At 42.4% G+C, this 17,314-nt stretch overlaps 1 protein-coding gene across 2 annotated transcripts in view; it reads left to right on the top strand.

Moving 5' to 3' along the window:
- The window catches only part of ZFYVE1 (zinc finger FYVE-type containing 1), a 42,369-nt gene that overhangs the window by 3,479 nt on the left and 21,576 nt on the right, over nucleotides 1-17,314 (top strand). For both annotated transcript variants that reach the window (XM_032482306.1, XM_032482307.1), the window contains exon 3: nucleotides 16,033-16,537. In XM_032482306.1, the coding sequence (XP_032338197.1) occupies nucleotides 16,033-16,537 (505 nt within the window). The remainder of the gene's footprint in view (nucleotides 1-16,032; nucleotides 16,538-17,314) is intronic.

The raw sequence follows: 17,314 nt of genomic DNA, 5'->3' as shown, positions 1-17,314 counted from the left end.
GGGGAGGATTTGCGGCACACTGACTCAGTACTCTGAGCTGTGATGACTCCTCAAGTCTCCAGATTGGAGGAGTACCTCTCTAAGTTACCATTTGAGAACTCTAATTTCCCACTAAATATTTTTCGTCTATTTTCTCCTTAGATAAGATGATGGAAATGAATTGCGTCATGATTCCTATGTACCTCCACTGTCAGCTGAATACTTGGCTGACACAGACTTCTCTTTCTTGGCTGAGAGGAACTAATAGTTATGGAAGAGTGACCCAGATCCCATGCTGCCTCCCTTGTTAGCAATAATGTCTTCATTATGGATTATGCTCTAATTGGTGACAGGGTGGACTAAATATTTTTTAAATGGAACACTTGGATTTGGATGATTCTTGTTGGTTTTGCCAGCAGTTCTCTTTAACGCCAGCCTTTGGAAAGTCATACTTCGGATTGTTGTCACCTTAGTAAAGTGAGAGGCAGATTTGGGATGGACCAGTAACCCTCATGGGTATTGTGTCAGCACCAGGAAGTATTTTTTGAGGGAAGGAGGGTGTGTCTTGTTTTCTTTTTGTAAACACTGATTCATATTCCTTAGCAGAATATTAGGAAAATATAAGGAAGTGTATTAAAGAAGACAGATCCCACTACCCAGAGATGATATTCGTCCATCTTTTTTCTTGTAGTACATAATATGTATACAATTGGGTCGTTTGTAGAGACTTCTGCCTTCATTAATATAGACCATTTCGTGGGAAATAACAGTTAATAATCGCAAGCAGCACTGGTTGGGACTAATGGATTATACATAGAATTTTATCTGGTGATTTGTTCTCATGGTCATAAGTGGAAAAATACTTTGAGAAAATATCAGGTTCACTTTTCCTATGTGAATATCCAAAACAATTCGGTGATTGTCTGATAGAAATCTTGATGATAAATTAAGCTATTTTGTAAACTCCTGGAGAGCAGGACCGTGTCTTCTGCCCTGTATCTTGTATGATGGTAGGCATGTTGCCAGAGCAAAAAATACTTGTTGTTTGGTTGATGTCACATCTCAACTTCAGTTTTGTAAAAATGAGTATCACACCAATACTTAGTTAAAACAAACAAACTAAAATCATAAAAATTGCCTTAGAGTGACAAGTTTCCCTCCTCCATTCCGTTAGTCTCCTTTGTTAGAACAATCACCATTAACAGTTAATTGCAAAAAACCAAAAACAGTTAATTGCATGCCCTTCTAGAATTTTTTTCACATATATTTATGAATATATACACATCCTTTTTATTTTTCAACAAAAAGGAACCTAATATGCTTCCTGTTCTGTCCTTGGCTACAGAATACATCTTGTAGAATTTACCAGCACATTGAGGTCTACCTCATTATTTAAAGGCTGCCTAGTACTCTGTAGTACTCTGTTGAATGGTTTTTCTATAATTTTAGCCTATTAATGGATATTTGAGTTATTACAACCAGGAATGTATTGAATAGTCTATAAATCTATTTAGAAATGGAGTCATTTTGTCAAATGCTATGTACATTTTAAATTTAGATCGATATTACCAAATTTCTGAACCTTATTTTCTTAGCTTCTGCAGTACTTCTGAGTCTCCCCTGGGTTCTGGTCTTGGCTCATCGTAGTTAAAATTTAAAGAGCTCTTACTGTGGTGCTTGGCACTCTTCTTAGCATTTGAGCTCATTTAATCCTGATAACTTTGTGTATTAGTTTCTTACTGTTGCTGTAACAGATTAGCACAAATTTAATGGCTTAGGACAACGCAAATTTATTCTCTTATAGGTTGGAGGTCAGAAGTCCTAAAATGGGTTGATAGGGCTGTGTTCCTTCTAGAGGTTCTAGGGGAGAATTTGTCCTTTTCTTTTCTAGCTTCAAGAGGCCTTTGGCGTACTCTGTCTTAGGGCCGCATCATCCAGTTTCAAAGCCAGCAGTGTAATATCTTCCAGTCCTTCTCTGTCTTCTTCTTCTGTTGTCACATTGCCTCTGTGTCTCTGGCCCTTCTGCCTGCCTCTTACGAGGATCCTTGTGGTCACATTGGACCCACTTGGATAATCCAGCATAATCCCCCCACCTCAAAGTCGTTAATTCATTCACATCTACAAAGCCTTTTTGCCCCATGAAGTGACATATTCTCAGTTTCTGTTCATTAGAATGTGAGGAGTGGGCAATTTCAGCCTACCACACCCCATGAAGGACGTTGTATGTCTTAGTCATCTGGGCAGCATAACATAGATGGGGTGGCTTATAGACAACAGAAGTTTATTTCTCACAGTTCTAGAGGCTGGGAAGTTGAAAATCATGGTGACGACAGATTCAGTGGCTGATGAGGGCCTGTTTCATGATGGCTGTCTTCTCAGCCTATCCTCACATTGCAGAGAGAAGCCTCTGGGTCTCTTTTATAAGGACACTAATCCTACTCATGAGAGCTCTACCCCTGTGTCCTCATCACCTCTCAAAGTCCTTACCTCCTGATACCATCACATTGAGGGCTCGATCTCAACATAGGCATTTTGGGGGATACAAGCATTTTATCTGTAGCATTGTATTTTATAGATGAGGAGGACGCTGAAGCACAGAGAGACAAAGTGACTTGCCAAGAACAAGTTACAAGAAGTGGCAGAGGATTTGAGATCTAAGATCCTTGCTCTGTGACACTCCTGCTATCTCACCAAGTCATTTAAACTTCCTCATCAAACTTTATGGTCAATAGCACCAGCTTAGCAGTTCCTCATCGCTGCTGGGAGGATCCAATGAAACAGCCCTGCATAAATGCCAGATGGTTATCACTGAAGAGCCCTTTCCTCATAGCAGCGAAGAGTCCATGGTTTAGGACCCAGCTTTGTTTTTCTTTCATGTTTCTAGTCATTTGTGGGTTTTGATTGTTTTCAGTTTAGTACATAGGGATTATTTTAGCTGCTTGTAGGCTGTTACTGTTATATGTGGTTCCCTCAAATGCTATGGCCAAGAATCTTCTAAAATTTATCATTTACAATTTGAGTATTACTCAGTTTCTTTTGGAAAACCTGAAAGGACAAAAAAACTCCCTGTTAGAGATGAAAATTTTATCGTTACCCTGTTGCCATTTGAGTGTATGCTAGAGTGGTACATTTAAGGAGAAACTGATTTTTGCTCTCAGAAGCAGGAACTCATTTGTGGCTCTTAAATGGATACATTTGGCCCTTGTAGGCAAAGACATTCATTCAGTCATCACATTTATTGAGTATATGTTATGTTGCCAGGCACTTTCTAGGTTCCAGGGACACATGGATAGTAAGAGTTGGTCCCTGCTGTCATAGAGCCTACCATTCGAGTGAGGAAAGAAGAGTTCACACGTGTAAAACACACGAAAAGATGGTTCAGATGTATTATTAAGGAAGAGTGCCTGGGAAGCCACTTTTGCCAGGTGGTCAGGGAAGTTTTTATTGTAGAGATGACTTTTAAGCTGAGACCTAATGGCTACTACTACCTGGGAAAATAGACCTCCAGACAAAAATGGGATCCAGAGCCGGTGGGTTGGCATATATGAGTACAGGAAGGATGCCAGTGTGGCCGGAGTGAGCTGGCGGAGAGTGGTAAGGATAGAGGTGCAGAGGTCAGCGGGTGTCAGTTCAGGTGGGGCCTTGTAGGCCACGGGAATGTGTGGATTTTAAGTGTAATGGAAAGCCCCAAACTGCTGTATGCTAGAAGTTCACATGAGCTGGTAGAACTTTTTAAGAGATGGCTCTTGACTTTTGGTGTGAAGACTAGATCTTATTGATTATAGGAGGGCGAGAGGGAAAGCAAGGAAACCACTTGAGAGGCTGCTACAGACGCTGAGGGGAGACGTGGCTTCGATTTGGTGTGATTGTGGACACGATGAGATGGAAAGACATTGATGAATCTGGGACAAAGTTTGGATGTCAAGCAGGAGTGCTGATAGGGTGGAAGGGTGAGGGAATGAGAACTCAGTGGTGACTCCTAGGTGTTTGGTTTGTGCAAAGAACACCTGCTTAATACTCCAGGTTTTATTGACTTAAATTGCTAAAACAAATTTTTAAATGGGGGAGGGAGGTAATTAGGTTTGTTTGTTTGTTTGTTTGTTTGTTTGTTTGTTTGTTTGTTTATTTATTTATTTATTTATTTATTTATTTATTTATTTATTTATTTATTTATTTATAAGGAGGTACTGGGGATTGAACCCAGGGCCTCATGCATGCTAAGCATGTGCTCTATCACTTGAGACATACCGTCCCCCAAAACAAATTCTTTAAGAACTGAATTCACACAATAAAGAGATGAATCTCCTTTGATCCTATCTAACACAGTAGTTCTCTCTGGGAGTGAGTTTGCTCCCCTAGGGGGCATTTGGCAAGGTTAGGCGACATCTCCGGTTGTGACAGCTAGGGGATGGGGGATTGTGTGCTAGTGAGTAGAGGCCAGGGTGCTGCTAAATGTCTGAAAGTGCATAGGGCAGCCCCCACACAAAGAACTACGTGGTACAAAATGTCAATAGTGCTGAGATTGAGAACTGATCTAACAGGTGAAGGTTTGGTCTGATAGGTGATCTGGGTTCCTGTGAAGCGGAAAACAACCAATACACCAGTTTTTCCTCCCTCTTTGTGTTCGGTTCATTCCTCAGAAGTAATTTAACTGAAATCAATATTCTTATTTGGCGTATTTTGCAACCTCTGTGGTGAAATGGTTAGACTTTCTGCATTGTATTCATTGATTTTTCTAGACCTCAGTGCAACAGTACTTGGAAAACCAAAGGACTTAGGGATCCATTATTTAGAGCCCGCAGTAGGTAAATGATCCACACTGACAAGTCATCTATAATCTCTTGAAGTTGAAGACCACACCCTTAGCAAATAACTCAAAGGTTAGAGGAATAAAGTTCTAACAATTAGAGTTCTCAGTGGACATAGGGGGTAGTGTTTTCCAATCTGTTGGGTCTTGTGAGGGATCCTGACATCTTGTCTTATCAGAACATTTCTAGTCAAAGAGAAAAAAGGTGAAAAACATGTTTATATGAAAGAAAATTATATGCATGTAATTTATATATGTCACTTTATAAATATATACATATTTAAACCCCATGCAAGTTGCTCTTTTTTTTCACAACCACCCCATTCTCCACTTTGTTTCTTTTCTACGAACTTCCTATAGCTGCCCTCTTTCCAGGGGACCAGAGCAGCACCCTGACCAGCAGTTGCACCTGTTTCATCTTCGTGCTGACCCCTGACAACAGGAGAACCAGGGAGCTTTTCATTCCAAAAGACTCCTAAAGTTAAATCCCCTCCTGCTGAACATGCAGGGGGATGGGGAAGCCCAGTAGCCCAGCAGTGGGGTCAATGAGAAGCTAAGAAAGTGTCCCCTGGGGCAGGCCCTCCTGAAGTCAGAAATAGATAGCCTTGGGCCCTGTCTGAAATGGAAGGCCAAGGTGAGTCTTCACTGTCCTTCCTTCTGTTGTCAGTGGTGGACCTCATCTCACTGAGACCGTTGCTTTAAGAAGACCCATCACGTTGTTTGGCTGCTTCCCTTGTTTACAGTCCCAGAATAGTGTGGCTCAAAATACTGTGACTTGGCTTTTTTTTTTTTTAATTGGCTAAAAGAGACATTATTCTAGTGGGATTCAGGAATGGAAAATAGCAGAGGATGTTTTTGTACTGTTGGGAATCCTTGACCACAGACTGGCTGTGCTGGTCCGCCCCATTCCTGTGCTCCTTCTGTCTGAGCCTCATCTGCGCTGACCCCTGGGCCCTGTCCTCTGCTTCCTGGTCTAGGGTACCTTTCTGGGGCTTACTCTTTCCAGGACCTCTCTTTCAGACAGGCTGGCAGAACACCCTCAGGTCTTAACTTTGCTCCGTAGGTCAGGAGCCTGGGGAGCATAGTCTTCTAAATTGTGGAACTTCCCCATTTTTTTCTTCGAATGGTTGAACTATTATAATGTAAGGACTAATTCTGGTGCTGTGGCTGGTTAGCCCTTTGGCAATTTCTGGTCAGAATCTGAATGTGTTCGCTATTGGTTGTCAGGTGCTATATTAAGAAATGCAGGAGAGGGAGGGTATAGCTCAAGTGATAGAGCACATGCTTAGCATGCATGAGGTCCTGGGTTCAATCCCCAGTGCCTCCTGTAAAACTAAATAAATAAACCTAATTACCTACCCCCATCAAAAAAAAAAAAAATGCAGGAAAAACATTCCCCACAGATCTGCTTAGGAGCTGTCTGTCAAAATAATAAGTTATAATTGGATGAGCAGCAGAGGCGCCCTCCTGCTCCACTGCCTTTTACTCATAGGAACCCAAGTAAAAGCCCTTTTGTTTAGTAATGGTAGTAGGGGGAGGGCATTGTGTGGTGTTACTGGGAAACCAGGGTTGAGGGTGACTCAGACAAACAGAGGATGAAAGAGCCCCTATTATGTGCCTCCAGTTTTGCTCAGCATCTTCTGAGCTTTCTCAGCCTTGGGCTCATTCGGTTACAACAGGCTCCTGGCACTTAACCTGGGAGGCTATTTTGTTTAGCACAGCGCTGTTTAAAATTTGACCCATACAAGTCATTAAAACTACTGTGAGTCAGCTTTTCAGGGAACCTATCTTTAACTATTTCAAGTTACCTCTAATTTGTGTGATTCTACTTTTTTCTGGTCTGTGCATTCCTTGAAGTGATTGATTTTTTTTTCTGGAATTGGGCAAATATTTGGCTTTTTGAACCAGGGTTAATGTAACAGGCAGATTTCTTATTAAGTTGACAGTGTGTATTTTCCCTGTGGCTGCATCTCCTGGCTGTACCGCCCTTGAGTTTATCCTGGAGATTGTATCTGTTGCTTGGAAGCCTTCTGATGGCTGGCTGGACTTTTCTGGGGAGTCCTGCCTGCTTTGGGAGGAGCTCCCATGAGATCATTTCTGTCTGAGGTTAGAACTGCTCAATGTAGTGAGCACATCTGATTGGTGATGGGCAACCAGAAGAAAGCTAATGGGCGAGACCACAAAGAAGGGAAAGAAAGCAAGGATACAGAAAGTTCCAGGTAAGAATAATTGGAAAGACCTATGGGAAGGGGCGCAGAGGGACTTTTGGAGGCAGGAAAGGGTGGAGGTTTCCTTGGAGGCTGTTTTGTTTGTTTTGCCCCTCTTTCCAATGGCTTTTGGCCAGTAATTAAGAGGCCCTTTTCGACCGGTTTGTGAGGTTGGCTTGGTGGTGGCGGGCATTCTTGGGCAGAGAAGTGTGCCTTACACAAGCACCTGGCTTCTGGCTTGACTTCACTGGAGGTTGATTCTATTTTCTGGTAGCTTCTGCTTTTTTTTTTTTTTCCTCCTTCCTACTTTCCTTCTACTTGTGGCTGGATTATTGCTGTCTTTCTCAGGGAATTTGACTCTAGATGTTAGAATACTTGAACAGACAAAGCCTTATTCTGGCATGTAGTTACCGACACCCCAGGTTCAAGTTAAGAGAGAACATAATTCAGCAATTCAGCAATCATAGAGTATTCTAGAAATTTCTCTACTTCTCAGCCCAGTCTCTTCTGCTTGGTGAATATGTCATCTCCATGGATAATCTGTTTTCCCTAATTTCTCGTAACCTTGTCTTTTAAAAAGAGCTTAATTCAGTTTACATGTATCATTCAGCAGCAGTCATAAACATTTCTTGAGCGTCAATTATGTGCTTTATTAGTTTGAGCAATCTCTGTGAAACATGTTTCAAAATGAAAATTCAGAGGTTAAGCAAGACAAGGGAGGGATGGTAGAAACCCTTGTTCCTGGGAAAACCCTGTTCTCTTTTGTGTTTGTCTCTGAGTAGGGGCTGTTTGAGGATCCCACAGTTCTTTCTGCACACACTTTCTGGTCCTGGTGACTGTGAGCTTTGTGGCCAGCAGGTCACAGGGTGCGCTGTTGTTCCCCCATGTCTCAGTTTACTCTGTTATTTGGATCTGGATCATCTGACAGACAGACAGGCAGAAAGATAGCCTGCTTTGCCTTTCTTTCTCTTTCTTCTCTTTCCTTCCCTCCCTCCCTATTCTTCCTTCTCCTTTTCTTCTTTCCTGAATCCTCCTCTCTCCCCTTCCCTCTCTCTCTTCCTTTCCTCTCTTTCTCTCCCTCTTTTCCTCTTTCCTTCTCCCCCCTCCCCCTTCATGAATTAAGTTAAATCTACTACTGCCAGGGGAAAAAGATTTCTTTCTAGGATTAAATGCAAATGATTTTAGGCTTATCTACTGCTTTGAATTGTTCATACTTTTCTCTTCCTTTCATTACTACAGAAAATTGAGTTTGCTACTTTAAAAAAAAAAAAAGAATTGACCTAAAGAGGTTTTGACTATAAAGTTGCCCTCCTTGACCACCATATTTAAAAGAGTAACCTCTGCCCATACCTTACAGTCCTAGTGCTCTCCTGGCTTTTCTTCATTCCACTTAGCACCATTTGACATCATGTGTACTTAAAAATCAACTCTTGTGGTATAATTTGCACATAATATAATGTATACATTGTAAATTCTGTGAGTTTCAACCAATGTATATACACCTGTGACCACTTCCACAGCAGTGAGGAACTAGAACATTTCCATCCCCCAGAAAGGTTCCCTTGGGCCCCTAGGGAGTCAGTCTGCAGTAATCACTGATCTGTTTTCTGTAACTATAGATTTGACTTTCTTAGAGTTTCATATAAATAGGATAATGAAGTACTGTTCTGTGTCTGGCTTCTTTCACTCACTGTCATGTTTTTGAGGGTCACCCATGCTGTTTTTTCTCTTCTGTTCATCCACATCAAGAACAGTGTTCAGCACGTGTCTCATTTGACATGTGCTAATCAGTTTAACCATTCATCAAACATTTAGTGAGTGCCTACTATGTGCTGACAGCTGAGGGGGGTAGAAACTGGCGCTAGACACTGAACTTGCGTTTGGGGAGAGGGCAGCCTAGTAGTAATTGAAGATAAATACATAGAAATAAGGTGGATGATGTCAGAGCAGTGTAGAGAGGATATTATGGAAATTCAGAGGAGGGTTACTATTGTCATTGGCTTTAAATAGTTATAATAGGGGGGTGGATATAGCTCAGTGGTAGAGTGCATGCTTAGTATGCACGAGGTTGTGGGTTCAAACCCCCATACCTCCATTAAAAAAATTTGTAATATATGCCGTATTGTTACTTCATCAGGGCTCCACTAGAAACCAGGCCCCTTTCAGCCTCTACCTCAGACACCAAAGACCTCCTTATAAAGCTGTGTCATCAGTTAAGTTCTGTGACATAAACTGTGAGATGAGCACTTTAGTGAGTCTCTGGTGAAGTAATAATTTTTGGAATTATGTCACATCATTTTTTTGAAGACTGAATACTTTCTTGTGCATAACATATATATTATGTAATCTTATAACAGCATTTAAAAAAAATTAAAAATATACATCCTTTTGAGGGGGAGTAGTGGTAAGTGTTGAATAAATATCTTCCTTGTCCCATTATCCCTAATTCTCTAATGAGGCATTTATTGGAAACCTCATTTCTCAAGAGGGTTTTTACTGGGCATAATGGAATGAAATTCTGTGGTGGTGGTGGTGCCGAGTGTGGCCTCGAGGCAAACCAGGGCAACTGTAGTAACGTGGGTCGCACTTGTCTAGCATTTGATGCGAGCCTCCACTGTGCTGAGTGCTCAGAGTGCATTACCTCACTTAATCCTCGCAGTGACCTTGTGAAGTTGACTGTATTGTTATCCTCATTTTGTGGGTAAGAAAACGAAGGCCCCAAGAAGTTAAATAACCACTTTAAGGTTATTCTAAAGTCAGTAAGTGGGAGAGGCAGGTTGGTTGAACCCTTAATGGTCATACTACACTGTTCCCTTCCCCAGGGAGTATAGCATCTAGACATTCAGTGCTATGTTCATTCCTTTTTATTTTTAAGCAAATATGTATAGATTTTCTACTATGTCATGCCCTGTGCTAGGGCTGCAGTGGTGGACAACACAGCCCAGACTCTTGCCAGCAGGGAGTACATTCTAGTGGGAAGTCCAGAGCCAGGAAAATGGGAAGATGTTAACAGAGCTGGTGGGTGGGGAATGGAGGCTGTGAGCAAGAGAAGGATTGAGTAAGTTGTCCAGGGTATGATCCAGGGAGAGGTGGACCTGAACCTAGCTTTCCTGTCTAGCCTGTGATTGTTACTCCTGCATCCCAGGGCCTTTACCCGAGCTTATATCTGTTTTTATAGCTGGCCAGATACGGGTCTGCCATACCACTTAAAAGGAGGGGCTTGCATCTTCCAGGTGGAAGCTGCTTGGAAGGGTCCCACGAGGATGATGTGGTCTTGAGGATGACTCAGTCTTTCCAGTCTGTCTTCAGAATTCAGCATTGCTTTGGAAAGTTTTTGATTCAGATATAAATGGAGAGCTGAACTGAGTGAGTTGGGTGAAGTCAAAGAAACTGACCGTGGAGCTAAAAATGATCCTTTTTAAAGAATTTGTTTTGTGGATCATCTCTGTATAGGAACATTCTCTTTCCTGGTGGAGGAGGAGGGTTGCTGCAAGCAGTGCTGAGAGGCCCTGCGTCAGAAGCACCACTGGTAGTTAGAAGACATGGGAGGAGGATTCCCGATCTCTCAAGTAATGAAACACTCTGGGGACACTGGAGTGGAAGAAAGTGACCTTTGCCCTTACCAAATGTACTCAATGTGTTTGTGAAGCCAGCCTTGTGACTTCAGTGGTCTTAAGAAAACATTTGATTGAGAAACAATTGTGTTTTTACATGAAACTCTATTGATACATACATGGATAAACACAAAGCTATACACTCCTTTCAGGATAGAATGAAAGGAAATTTTCTGAACTTTGCTGGGTTTTACTAGAACTTTCCAGGCAATAGGGATTTGCTATTGGAATGGATCCTCCTTTGGTTTTGGACTTTAAAAATAGACTGGCTACTGATCCGTTTGACATTGTTTAAGTCAAGTCCTGTCTGAAAATTAGGCCATGGACTTAAATCATTGCCTGGAGTTCTTTTTAATGTGATGAAAGTCGCTCTGGATTTTTCGAGGAGAAGTTCTCTCACTTCCCTCTTCTGCTTTCCTTCTCACAGAGGAGGGAACATGTTCCCTAAATTCTGTACCTGTGCTGGTCTGACATCATCAGGTCAGTGCCAGACACTGGATGAAGCTTGATACATGTCTGTGGATTTGTCCACTGAGAAAAAACCGCACTGCCTGAAAGTTGAGAATTATGCTTTATTCAGCGACCTTACTGAGAACTGGAGCTCTGAGGAACCTTTTGAAGGGGTGAAGGAGGAGCCAGGATACAGAGGAGTTTTTGCGGGGGTGGAGTGGGGGATGTATCTTTTTTTTTTTTCTCCAGCAAAACATCTAAAGATTATCACTAATCTTGAAAAACAGACATCTCAAGTTAATGATTTTAATGCTTTTATATGTGTGGGAAGATGCAAGAGTCTGGGCTTATTGAAATTATTCCTTTGATATGCATCTTAACTCTCTAGGGCCAGTATCCTGTTTTTCTCCATCCTGAATTCCCCCAGAGCGGGCTGTGGAGGGTGGGGAGGCTGCAGTGGCTGATGGCTTGATGGGGGCAGCCAGAAAGGTAGGCAACATTCTCTGTTTACTGAAATGGCAGGCAACATTTTTTTGGTCCAGATTAAATGAAATAATCAAGTTCTAGTTTCCTCTAGGATAGTGGTCCCAGTTCTGAAAAGATTGAGAATCTGGCTTGGTTTCTTTGGGTTCTGTCTCTTCCTCTGAACTCAGGCAAAAATGGAATGAAAGCAAAATAAACCAGAGACCATCACATAAAAGTAATTAATAGCAGCTTAACTTTGGGAATAACTTGTCGATTTATGTTTGTTTTAGAATCTCAATGGAAGGGTAGAAGATAATCTTTGTTGGCTCAGGAGTGGGATTTATTATGAGCGTTAGGTTGTGATTTGGGAGCACCCATTACTTTGGGGAAGAAGTTGATTTGTGCCCTCAGCTACAAGGAACACCTTTATAAAAATTTAGAGAACTGCATGATCGGTGCAAATTAGATCCTCTTCATCTACAGAGGTCAGAACTGAAAGGACCTCAATGCTGAGCTTCTTTCCTTTGGAATCTTTTCTGCTGTCTTCAGAGATTTTTTTGTGTGTGTTTTTTTAAAGAGCCTCTGACTGTGCTCTGTTGAACTTCCCTCCTTCCAAGGCATTTTACTTAAGTTCCTTCCCCGTCTCTTGCTTTTCCCTTCCCAGGCATCCTCAGAACAAAGTCCATGTGTTCATTCTTCCTGGAATGATCTCCGAGGGCTGAGGACAATTTCTTAAGGGAGAATGTCATCATCCCCCTTGCCCGCTTGGGCCAGAGGTTGACTGTTCACTACTGTAAACTGCCCTCAACTCTAAATTGGAACAGTGGAAATCATTGAGTAGTTATATTTCATTTTAGAAACTCTCCTTGGAACTGTGGAAATTGAAAAGCTTGGTGGGTCAGACAGAGAGAAAGATGTACTGTTTGGTATCTTCAGGATCGGTATGATATTAGACAGTCCCTTGACTAAGAGGCAGCTCTAAAGTCAGTATTAATAGTAATGTGTTGTTTTGATTAGAGGGAGGGGAAAGGAGTTATCCAAAGCAAGCAGTGAGAGCTTTCATTTTTAGGTAGCATCAGTTCAGATCTTACTACATTGCTGATTTAGTCCCTGAATGAGCAAATTGTGAGCCTCAAGCAGGCAGTCCTCTCAGTAGCTCTAGGGGTTGTAGACTCAGTATCTTGTTTCTCTGAGGCTTCAGTCATTAAGTAACTTTTCCAGGGCCACAAAGTGGCAAAGCCAGCAGTGGAATTTGGGTGTTGCTGCCTGCAGTCTAAGAGATGATGGTCTAGCCAGCTCAGGGAGTAAGGAAGGCAGAAGTTGGGGAGGAGTGGCTTTGGGGTATTGTTCCTGCTCTTGCTGTTGTGTAAGGGTCCAGGACCAATTAGAACATGTAGGGTTGGGTGGGGTGGCCAGCTGGCAGGGCTCGAAGTCAGGTAGCTTGTTTAACTCCAGGAGTGGAGCAGAGAGGATCACTGACTGCAGGCCGAACGAGTCTAGCAGGAGCCCTGTTCCCTGTCTGGCCCCTTCCTTCCCTCATCAAAGGGAATCTTCGTATCTTTGCTTGACCTTCTCCTCCCAACTGAAAACCAGTCTTGCTACCACCCAGGCTGTTCATTCTGGCTTAGGGGAAAAAATGCTCACAGGTTAAGGGTGAACTGAATAGTACAGCAGGAAGCAAAATCATGTTGAAAGGCAGATGATGGAAAAATGAAGCCTGTTCTCAGTTTGATGGGCATGTTCTCATTTATCTGTTGATTTGATTAGCAACCACTACCCAGTCAGGGGAGGCAAAGATGGTTATATCCTCATTTTACATGTGAGAAATGCCATCAGTGCATGTTAAATGATTATGTGGGGTTCCTTGGTAGAAAAACCAGCCTAAGGCTGTGAGCTCCTCCTCCTGGAATTCTTTGTGCTGGACTTAACTGCACACGCCCAACACATGAATGTGTATGCCTAACACGCCCGGGACACATGGTGCCAAAGTAATTTCCCCCCCAGATGCTGACAGGAGTGTTTTATTTTTCACCCTGGACGGGTTATTTATGTATACTATGTACATCATTTCATAATCAGTATGAATCTTCAGACACTTAGATCTGTACCTGATGGCCCCTGCAGGCCCCTCTTCAGGTGCCCACGCTTGGAGAGCAGTTGTTTCGTGGGCTACCAGATTCCTGATGGAGTAGATTTCCAGGGGAGACATTCCCTAGGCCTTGTCATCTTCCCGGGGTGGATGGCTCTTGTAGCCGGCCACTTTGACCTTATCTGACTCCTTGCTGGTAGAGTTTAGGGAGCTTTTGTTTGCTTTCTCTTATGGCTAAGTTGTTAGCAGCATGGAACCAGGCTGGCTGAGCGACACTGGTCCAAAATGGGCTGTTCTGTGTAACTTCTTGTTCCTCTTAGTTGCCTGGGAGATCAGTGAGCCCATCACCAAGTTCATCAAATGCTGCTGTGTATTGAGTCCTATGGAAGATACAGGGTGGAGAAGGTGATTAAAGTACCTAGCAAGGGGCCTGGCATTCATTCACTCACTTAGTAACTAGGTACTGAGCTCCTCCCATGTGCTAGGCTCTGTCCCACGTGCTAGGGACGTAAAGATAGATTTGGTTCTGCCCTCATAATCCAGTGAAGGGCACTGTCACAGTGGTGGGCATTCGGTAAATTATTAACATTATCATTAACATTAAGGCTATTAATGTAACAACAGTGATGTTATCAATAGAATAATGAGTGCTTTACCGTCCTGATGAGATGATGGGAGATAAGGGCTTATCCTATTTCACACCCAGTGGTCTGTCTACATTTTTCTAACTTCTCTTTATCAAACCAGCAGACTCCTGAGAATCAGGATGCGAGGTGTTAAGGTTCATGACTCCTGTAGCAGGAGTGGAACATGGCATGTTTGGATTAGGAGCTTTGACCCTGGGGCTCTATATTCTGAGAGGAGGGGACCTGGGCATTTTTCTGGAACTCTCACTGGCACCAAGTCTCTTCTTTCCTGGCTTGACTTTTTATATGCACTGCAATGTTCTTTAAACTGTAAACAGAGGAATTATGGATGGATGAAGTTTAGCCAATAAGTTCTTTTTTTTTTTAACAGCTTTATTTGGATGTAATTCACATACCATGTATTTGTTGTCCTTTTAAAGTATACAATTCAGTGTTTTAATATATCCATAAAGTTGTGCAACCCTTAGTGCTGTCTAGTTCCAGAACATTTTCTTCACCCCAAATAGAAACCCTGTACCCATTAGCAGTCATTCCCTAATCCCTCCTTCCCCCAGCCTCTGGCAACCACTAATACACTTTCTGTCTCTGAGTTGACCTGTTGTGGACATTTCATATGAAGGGAATCATACAATATGTAATATTTTGTATCTGGCTTCTTTCACTTCCTGTAATGTTTTCAGAGTTCATCCATGTTGTCGCATGTATCAGTACTTCCTTCCTTTTATGGTTGAATAATATTCCTTTGTACGGCTGTACCACATTTTGTTTATCCATCCATCAGATGATGGACACGTGGGCTGTTTCTATCTTTAGCTGTTACAGATAATGCTGCTACAAGCATTCGTATTCAAGTTTTGTGTTGATGTGTGTTTTCTTTTTTTCTTTTCTTTTTTTTGTTGACATGTGTTTTCAGTTCTCTAAGGTATATACCTAGGAGTAGATCTACTGAGACATATGGTAACTCTATTTCACTTTTTGAGAAACTGCCATACTGTTTTCCAGAGTGTGTGCCATTTCACATTCTTACCAGCAGTGTTTCTTGTGTTGAAATTTCTCCATATCCTCGCCAACACTTGCTGTTATTTTTTTGATCGTAGCTCTCCTAGTGGATGTGAAGGGATAACTCATTGTGGTTTTGATTTATGTTTCCCTGTAGACTATGGTATTGAGTATCTTTTTATGTGCTTATTGACTGTTCGTATATCTTCTTTGGAGAAATATCTGTCCAAATTTTTTGCTTGATATTTAATTAAGTTATTTTTTTCTTGTTGAGTTAGAAGAGTTATTTATATATTCTGGACCACTAGTCCCTTACCAGATATATGATTTGCAAATATTTTCTCCCATTCTTGGAGTTGTCTTTTCACTTTGATGGTATCCTTTGCAGAATAAAAGTTTTTTGATGAAGTCCATTTTGATGAAGTCCATTTTATCTCTTTTCTTTTGTTGTATTGCTTTTGGTGTCATTTGTAAGAAGCCATTGCCTAATCCATAATCACAAAAATTTGCATCTGTCTTCTTCTAGGAGTTTGTAGTTTTAGCTCTTTCATGACTACTAAGCTCTTATACTGATTGAGGCTTTAAAAGTTCCCGTTAGCTGTTTGCTAGGGCCAAGCGCTGGGTAGGAGGCTGTTATCCTGGGGCTTCTTTTGTACCTTGACAAGTCAATCAGAGGACCTGACCTTGGGAAGCACTTGTTCTTGTAGGTCTTTTTAGGTATTTTGCAGTTTCTATATTTCATTGTCTCCCTCCGCCTTTTTTTTTTTTTTTGAAGGTAACGAATGAAGAGGAATTCATTAGGAAATTGGACTGCAAACCTGATCAGCATCTGAAAGTGGTTTCCATTTTTGGAAATACTGGGGATGGGAAGTCTCATACACTCAATCACACTTTCTTTTATGGCCGGGAAGTCTTCAAAACCTCTCCTGCCCAGGAGTCCTGCACTGTGGGAGTATGGGCTGCCTATGACCCAGTCCACAAGGTGGCGGTGATAGACACGGAAGGGCTCTTGGGGGCTACAGTGAATCTAAGCCAGAGAACACGGCTGCTGCTTAAGGTCCTGGCCATCTCAGACCTCGTCATCTATCGAACTCACGCAGACCGGCTGCATAATGACCTCTTCAAGTTCCTTGGGGACGCCTCAGAAGCTTATCTGAAGCACTTCACCAAGGAGCTCAAGGCTACCACTGCCCGCTGTGGCCTGGATGTCCCCTTGTCCACCTTGGGCCCTGCTGTTATCATTTTCCATGAGACTGTGCACACTCAACTATTGGGCTCTGGTGAGTAGATGGGGTGCTGTGTCACAGATTGACCTTCCTGGGTAGGAGGAGGCAGCCATTGGGTTGCAGTAGCAACTTGGTGGTGACATTGCCCAGAAAAATTTCTGCCTGGGCAAGGCATTAAGGAAGTATTTCAAGAATGACAGAGTGATCAACCGTGTCAGAATCTGCTTATGTCAGGATGAGGATTGAGACTTGCTGATGGTTTTGGTGATACAGAGGTCCTGGTGATCTGGGTAAGACTGTTTCCCAGGGATGGTGAGCATGAAAGCCTGATCCAAGAGGGGACAGAAGGAGAGGATCAAGAGAGGACAGAAGGAGAAGAATGAAAGTTGCATACTCACCTCTTTCAAAGAGTTCTATAAAGGGAGGCAGACAGATGAAATGATAGCTGGAAGCTGATGTGGGATTGCAAGGAATTTTCCCTTTTTTAAAAATTTAAGGTATGAGGTATTGCAGATATGTGTGTACTGATGGGAATGATTCATTAGAAATGGAACAATCCAACTGTGAGAGAGAGAGAGCAGAACAGTTGGAGTGTGATGCACAGGTGGAGGGTTGGCCTTCAGAGTGTGGACAGTTCATGTGTAACATCAGGAGAGAAGGCAGATTACACAGACACGGTTGCAGGTAAGTAGGTAGATGTGGTGGATATGTGTGTGGAAGTTGTCTTATTGTTTCCATTTTCTTAGAGAAATAGGAAGCAAGAGCGTCACTGGCGTGGAAGGATGATGAGGGAGCGGGTGCGGTGACAGTGATTGGATGCAGGTGGGGACA

This window comes from Camelus ferus, chromosome 6 (assembly GCF_009834535.1).
Source record: "Camelus ferus isolate YT-003-E chromosome 6, BCGSAC_Cfer_1.0, whole genome shotgun sequence".
NCBI lineage: Eukaryota > Metazoa > Chordata > Mammalia > Artiodactyla > Camelidae > Camelus > Camelus ferus.
This window is presented reverse-complemented; position numbering and strand designations above follow the sequence as displayed.